The 8,121-nt window shown below is 40.2% G+C and overlaps 1 protein-coding gene across 6 annotated transcripts in view; it reads left to right on the forward strand.

Moving 5' to 3' along the window:
* Positions 1-5,989, forward strand: part of NR1H4 (nuclear receptor subfamily 1 group H member 4) — a 93,137-nt gene extending 87,148 nt beyond the window's left edge. For 5 of the 6 annotated variants that reach the window (XM_017887286.1, XM_017887285.1, XM_017887288.1 and 2 more), the window contains 2 exons: positions 4,003-4,116; positions 5,372-5,989. In XM_017887286.1, the coding sequence (XP_017742775.1) occupies positions 4,003-4,116; positions 5,372-5,610 (353 nt within the window). In that variant the 3' untranslated portion in view covers positions 5,611-5,989. The remainder of the gene's footprint in view (positions 1-4,002; positions 4,117-5,371) is intronic. The other variant, XM_017887287.1, reaches the window with a different exon arrangement.
* The last annotated feature ends 2,132 nt before the right edge of the window (positions 5,990-8,121 follow it).

An 8,121-nucleotide genomic window follows, 5' to 3' on the forward strand; every position in this document is an offset into this window, starting at 1 on the left:
CTACACCACGGAGGGCGGCTTCCCAGATCCTGGCTGTCCTCTGCTCCTTGATTAGGGTTCTGGTGAATACAGGTGTGCTCTGTTTGTGAAAATCGATTGCACCATATGCTGTACACTTAGGGTTTTATAGTTTCACTTACAGAGGTTATTCTTTTTTTTTTTTCTTTTTTCTTTTTTCTTTTTTCTTTTTTCTTTTTTTTTTTTGAGACGGAGTCTCACTCTGTCGCCCAGGCGGGAGTGCAGTGGCCGGATCTCAGCTCACTGCAAGCTCCACCTCCCGGGTTCACGCCATTCTCCTTCCTCAGCCTCCCGTGTAGCTGGGACCACAGGCGCCCACCACTTCGCCCGGCTAGTTTTTTGTATTTTTTAGTAGAGACGGGATTTCACCATGTTAGCCAGGATGGTCTCGATCTCCTGACCTCGTGATCCGCCCGTCTCGGCCTCCCAAAGTGCTGGGATTACAGGCTTGAGCCACCGCGCCCGGCCAAGATTTTCTTAAAGTAGGTTACCCATGATTACAGCTGCCTGAGAGACCCGTCTCATGGCATGTATATATGTTTCATCAAAGGCAATTTGGAAATGTGCGCTGGATCAAGATTCAGAAAATGTAGACTTGGGTTTTCCATTTATTATGCTAGTAAACTTAGCTTACCTCTCTGAGCCTTACTTTCTCAAGTCCGAAATGGGGATAGTAATACAGACTTATCAGTACTTCCTGCACAGGATTCTTGTACGGAATCAAATTTGTTTACGTATTTGAAAAATATGAAATACTGTATCCACGGAAAGGGTGGGTGTAATTATTGAAAAGAAGAACTCCTAGCGTACTTCGGGATCTTTTACTACCATTTGCATCACTGTAAGATAGAGAAAATGAGAGCTGTGTCCATGCATGTTAGAAGTAATTTTTTTCCCTTTTGTATTCATTTTATTTTAATTTATGTTAATTTTATTTTAGATTCGGGAGGTGCATGTGCAGATTTGTTCCATGGTGCATTAATCTGTTTTGCATTGCTATAAAGGAATACCTGAGACTGGGTAATTTACAAAGGAAAGAGGCTTATTTGGTTCATGGTCCTGCAGGCTGTGCAAGCATGACACTAGCGTCTGCTCAGCTTCTGGGTAGGCCTCAGGGAACTTTTACTCATGATGGAAGATGAAAGGGGAGCAGGCGTGTCACATGGTGAGACAGGGAGAAAGAGAGCTACTAGGCTCTTTTAAACATTCATATTTCACAGTAACTAATAAAGTAAGAACTCATTCATTACCATGGGGAGGGCACTAAGACATTCAGGAGGGGTCTGCTCCAGTGATCCAAACACCTTCCACCAGGCCCCACCTCCAACACTGGGGATTACATTTCAACATGAGATTTAGAGGTGACAAGCATCCAAACTATTTCACATGAATATATTGTGTAACGATGTGATTTGGACTTCTGGTGAATGCATCCATCATCCAAATCGTGAACATTGTACCCAATAGGTAATCTTTCAACCCTCACCTTCCTCCCACCCTCCTGCCTTTTGGAGTTGCCAGTGTCTGTTATTTCCATTTGTATGTCCATGTGTACCCCTTTTTTAGTGAGGACATGCAGTATTTGATTTTCTGCTTCTGAGTTATTTCACTTATGATACTCTTCTAAAAGTGAGAATTTAGGCTTTCTAGTAAGTATACCATTAGATGATAATTGTACTCTTTAGTGTCTGAAATCAAAGTTTATTCTGATTTGCTCAGCCAAAGCTCTTTAACTCTGGATCTGGTTTGGAAGAAATGGAGCAGTCTATTCTCATCTGGACCAATCCTGGGAAACATCCTCATCTCAATTAATCCATAAGTCACATCACAGGTTTCTTTGTTTGTTTTGTTTTGTTTTTCTGTCACCATGATTCTCCATCCAATGGCTCTTGTGGAATAAAGCAATGCACAGAACAGGCACCAAGGTAATATTTATTGAATGCAGGAAGTGGCACTAATAAGTCTTTTTTTTTTTTTTGAGACAGCATCTTCGACTGGGTGTGGTGGCTCACGCCTGTAATCCCAGCACTTTGGGATGCCAAGGCAGGTGGATCACAAGGTCAGAGGTTCAAGATCAGCCTGGCCAATATAGTGAAACCCTGTCTCTACCAAAAATACAAAAAAAAAAAAAAAAAAAAAAAAATTAGCCGGGCATGGTGGCACACGCCTGTAGTCCCAGATACTCAGGAGACTGAGGCAGGAGAATCACTTGAACCCAGGGTGTGGAGGTTGCAGTGAGCCGAGATCACGCCACTGCACTGCAGTCTGGGCAACAAGAGCGAGACTCCGTCTCAAAAAAAAAAAAAAAAAAAAAAAAAGAGATAGCATCTCACTCTGTCACACAGACTGGAGTGCAGTAGCACAATCACAGCTTACTGCAGCCTCAACCTCCAGGCTCAAGTGATCCTCCCACCTCAGCCTCCTGAGTAGCTGGGACCACTGGCATGTGCCACTGCACCCAGCTAACTTTTGTAGTTTTTGTAGAGACAGGGTTTTGCCATGTTGCCCAGGCAAGTATCAAACTCCTGAACTCAAGCAATCTTCCAGCCTTGGCCTCCCTAAGTGTTGGGATTATAGGCGTAAGCCACTGCACCTGGTTAGAAGTCTTAAATGACAAAGAGGAGTGAGCTAGATGATAGAGAAAAGGGATATTTCAAGTAGAGAGCACAACATGTGCAAAAACTGGGCAATGTGAATTGTTTAGGGAACTACAAGTGGCCGAGGGTGGCTAGAGGAAATACAGTGTGATGGAGTGCAGCTTAGCCTTGCCACTGTCAGGACTTTGGAGCCTGCCAGCTTTAGTTTGAATCCTAGTTCCACCTCTCTCAGCCGAGTGTCTTTGGGCTAGTTATATAACCTCTCTGTATCTACCTCATGAGGTTTACAACTATTAAATGAATTATGGTATATTAAATGCTTAAAATATTGCATAAAACATAATGACTACTCCTACTATTAATCTTCTTATTGTGAATAGTGAGATAGGCAGGGTACAGGTCCTAGAGGCTCCTACGTTAAAAGGAAGAAAATTAAAACTATATGCCTAAAGCCATGGGGAGGTTTAGATGGTTTTTGTAAGAGGTAGGGAGAAAGTGTGTGATTTGATTTTTAGAAAGGTCATTCCGGTACCTGGATAGAGGATGGATCAAAGGGAATCAAACTAAAGACAGAAAGGCCAGTGAGGAGGCAGCTGTGGTAATCCAGATGAAGAGAGCTGGAAGCTTAAATTAAGTAAATGCCAGGTGCAATAAAGAGGAGAGGGAGCATCAGGTGAGAGTGAGCAGAAGTCACAGGCCTGGGTCCCTGAATCTCAGTTGTCAGGCCTGGGGAGTTGGGTGGTGTGGATACCACTCACCAAGAATGGGAACGCCAGGAAAGAAGTGGATTTGGAGAACCATGGGGGAGCTTAGTTCTGTAGTACATGGTGTCTTTGATTTTGGACATACTGGGTTTGAAGAGAACAGCCAAGTACTGACACTTGGTAGGTAATGGCTTGGTGCTTCAGGAAGAGATCAGAACCCTTTGATAAGAGCACTGGCCCATGTAGAAATGAAGCTGTCTATACTTATGGACTGAAGAACCACCATTTTTTGTTAGTTGTTTAAGATGTGATCTCTGCCTTAATTATCGATAGTCATACTCAAAAGATTCACTAAATCCCATTTGGAAAATGGAGACGTTTTTGAAATCTTTTGGCAATTCAGCAGCATTATCATTGATTATTCAGTAGTGACTGAAACAAAGACACTGCCAAAATTAGACATACACTCATTGCTTTGGCTATGTTTTGAGAATTTTGTCAACTGATTGTCTTTGCAATGTCCTTCCTTTGGACATATAATAAAAATAATAAATATATAGTCATTATTTGAATGTGTGCATATAGTTGCAAAATTAGCATGTGTTTATATGGATAATGTGTTTCTAGTTTTACACTGTTTTGTCACTCAAAAATTTTATTATGACTGCAACTTTCCCCTATAGGTATCTCTGATGAATATATAACACCTATGTTTAGTTTTTATAAAAGTATTGGGGAACTGAAAATGACTCAAGAGGAGTATGCTCTGCTTACAGCAATCGTTATCCTCTCTCCAGGTAATTTCAGTGTTACATTTTAATTTTTATGCCATTTTTTTCAGTATACTAGTAATAACATTTATTGAAAAAAATCTGTAAGACACAGAAATATAAAGAAAAAGTAAAGTGGCCTATAATTCTACCATCCAAATAGAACCATTATTAACCTTTCAGTACATTTCTTCTCAGTCTTTTTTAAAAAATCACACTTATTCATTTAATAAATGTGTATTGAACACCTACTATGTACTAACCATGGTGCTAAACCCTGGGGATGCAATAAGACACAGCTCCCATGCAACTTGCATTCTGGCAGGATGAGAAAGATAATAAATGAAGAAACAATAATATTTTTTCAGAAGGTGGTAAATGCTACAAAAAATGTAATGAGAATATAAAGAAAGAAAGTTGCACAAAAATGGTGTTTTAATTGGTGGTCACCGGAGGCTTTTCTAAGTGGGTGGCATTGGAGCAGGGATCTAAATGAAATTACATACTTTTTAACATAATAGGGAACTTTTTTCTGAGTTTATATTTCTTCAAAAGTCATTTCCCAAGTCATTAAAAATTTACATTGGTAAAGTTGTAATATGTGCTACGTATTCCATTGTATGCATATACAATCATTTACTTAATCTTTACCACATGTTTGTATATTCAGGATATTTCCAGTTTTTTTGTTGTTGAAAATGTTTTTTCAACAGTTTTTTTTTGTTGTTGAAATGAATACCTCTTTCCATATTTTTTTCTATATTTTTGGGTTACTTTAATAATTTGGGAGTCGAATGATGCCATGTTCATGATTTGTAAAGCATAAAAACAATGCTAGCCTTAGACCATTTTATACATTATATTGAGGCAGAAGCTAGTTGTTATTTTGCTTTACCATAAAAATTATGACTTGTGACTAAAAAGCTATTCAGCAGAACCTACTAAAGTTATGCATGGATATGTCCTATGACCCAGTCATTTCACTTCTGAGAATATACTCACCAGAAAGGATGCTGATGTCCACCCTACAGGTTATCTTTAGGGGTTTTGATTGGAAGGGGAATTAGGGAGGCTTCTGGGAAGCATTACGTGTGTTGTATCTTGATCTCATTATAATTACGTGTGTGTGTGCATAAAAATTCATCAGGTTGAACACTTAATTTTTACATTTTGTGTACAACATTTAACTTACACTTCAAAATAATTAACGTTGCTATAATTATGCTGAATTAATGCTTTTCCACTTTTTAATTTTGTCATTTTATTTTAAACTTCAAAACAGATAGACAATACATAAAGGATAGAGAGGCAGTAGAGAAGCTTCAGGAGCCACTTCTTGATGTGCTACAAAAGTTGTGTAAGATTCACCAACCTGAAAATCCTCAACACTTTGCCTGTCTCCTGGGTCGCCTGACTGAATTACGGACATTCAATCATCACCATGCTGAGATGCTGATGTCATGGAGAGTAAACGATCACAAGTTTACCCCTCTTCTTTGTGAAATCTGGGACGTGCAGTGATGGGGATCACAGGGGAGGGGTCTAGCTCCTTTTTCTCTCTTATGATATTAATCTGAAGTATAACTTTCCTTTATTTCACTTGTACCCAGTTTCACTCAAGAAATCTTGATATTTATGTTGTAATTACATGTATAACTTCCACAACTGTAAATATTGGGCTAGATAGAACGACTTTCTCTACATTATGTTTTAAAAGGCTCCAGGGAATCCTGCATTCTAATTGGCAAGCCCTGTTTGCCTAATTAAATTGATGGTTACTTCAATTCTATCTGTTGAACTAAGGAAAATCTCATTTTGCTCTTCATCTTACCATATTGCTTATATTTTATTAAAGAGTTGTATTCAATTTTGGCAATAAAGCAAACATAATGGCAACAGGCTTTTCTTTGGGAACAAAATTTGATAAATATACAAACTCATTTCTTTAAATGTTGAAAGACATCCTATTGAATCTGAGGGGGTAATTTACAGAAAGATACTGTCTCTCATTACGTCAATGGAACTTTTGTCATCCCTGGAAAAGTCCTGGTGAATTTGTAATAGTCCTCTGATCATTTCCTTTTCTTTGAAGTTCAAAGAGAATAGCAAACAGAAAAGTTAACAATTTTCACATAAAATATTCCCTCAAGCAATCCTTTCCCCCATAGTTAGTCGTGAGGCAGGATTCACAAATTCAGTGTAGGCAGCTAACTGCAGTGATGGGACCTTCCCTTTCCTCTCTTAAAAGTGCTCCATTGGCTTCATTGTATCCAATCATCTTTCTGCTTTGTTTTGTTTTTGAAAACATTCCTACAGCTGGGTGCACAGCTGCTGTATACTTCCCCCAAGGCAGGAATTAGTTCATTTCCTTCCTTCATTGTTACACTGTTGCATTCTTCTCCCCATTATCCTTTGGTGAATACAATAAAACACCTTCTATAAGTAATGGGCTTATATCTCCCTTTCTCCTAAAATTAGCCAAAGTGGAACATGATTAGCAAGCAGTTGTTTTGTATCAAAATACTAGGACAACCCTGGAATTCTAAAAATAACCAGTCAGTGGAAAACTCTGTTGAGGCTAGCATCCATTGGATTCTGATACAACGAAAATGTCTTGAGTTCCCAGTAAGTACAAGATTCATTTGCTAAACTCCATGGAGGATACAGAAATGATTAAGACCCAGTAACAAGAGCTGAGCCCAATGGCTCACACCTGTAATCCCAGCACTTTGGGAGCCTGAGGCTGGAGGATTGCTTGAGCCCAGGAGTTTGAGACCAGCTTGGGCAACATAGGGGAAATACTGTCTCTACAAATAATAGAATAAAATCAGCCAGGGGCTGTGGCTTGCACCTGTGCTGGTCCCAGCAACTTGGGAGACTGAAGCAAGAGGATTGCTTGAGCCCCAGAGTTGGAGGCTGCATTGAGTCATGATCGCACCATTGTACTCCAGCCTGGGTAACAGAGCGACACCCTGTCTTCAAAAAAAGAAAAAGAACAAAACCCAGTAACTGCCTGGAGGGAGTTACAAAGGCTGCAGCGGAACTTGCCGTAGGCTTACCCTGGAACTTGGGAAAGTTTCACAGAGGAGACGGTACTTCTGCTGGACTTCAAGGGATAGCCCTGATTCAGTGGGTCCAGGTAGGAGGGAAGGGGTTCAAGGTGAAAGGGGTGGCAGGAGCAAAAGGAGAAAGGTGGTGAGTTGTACAGGTGTTACAAGACCATACGTAATCTGGGGAGGGAGGGAGGATGCACAATCTCTTTCTAAATTTCAGTTTCACCATTGTGAAATGCAGAGATCAGCACTTATTGCATAAGGGAATTTGGCTTATTAATGAAGAGTAAGTGGGAAGTAGCAGGCCCACCAGGGAGAGGGTTGGTGAGGAAAGGACATTGAAGAAAGAAGTAAATTTCCGAATGCCCGAAAAGGTAGATCTAGTTGGGGGGAGCTGAGTACAGTTTGGTGTCTCTGGATCTCATGCCATCTGTGCAGACAGCAATGAGAAATGATGCCGGAACTGGTGGGGCACTGGAGACAGAGAAAGAAGCTTAATCCTATAGGTCTGGATTTATTCAAGTGGTTAAGACCCTGTAACAGCAAATAATAATGCTCATCACATGGAAAACTAATTGTGATGCTATAAGAAATACATACTGTTTTTGTTCCTGGTTTCTGACACAGCTTCTAAGAGCCTTGGGATTTCCTGAGTGATGGGGTAATAGGAGCATCTCTTGGTGAAAATAAAATACAAATTATAAGTGCTATGAAAGAGAAGTATGTCCCTTGCTCTGATATGCACTTTTATGGGTCATTTTCCACACTAGTAGAGTGATTTTTTTTTCCTAAAATGCAAATCTGGTTACATGTTCCCCATCCCACTTGATGATTTCCCATTGACTTGAGCAAAGACCCAGAGCTCCTTGGGAGAGCAGCTGGCTATGGAGACCTCCCCCCCGCCCCACTATATGATCCTACCGGTTTTGTCTCCTGCCCTACCTATATTCTAGACTTCCAAATAAAATGCACTCCCCAG

The sequence above is a fragment of the Rhinopithecus bieti genome, unplaced genomic scaffold (genome assembly GCF_001698545.2).
Source record: "Rhinopithecus bieti isolate Rb0 unplaced genomic scaffold, ASM169854v2 scaffold_15133, whole genome shotgun sequence".
Classification (NCBI taxonomy): domain Eukaryota; kingdom Metazoa; phylum Chordata; class Mammalia; order Primates; family Cercopithecidae; genus Rhinopithecus; species Rhinopithecus bieti.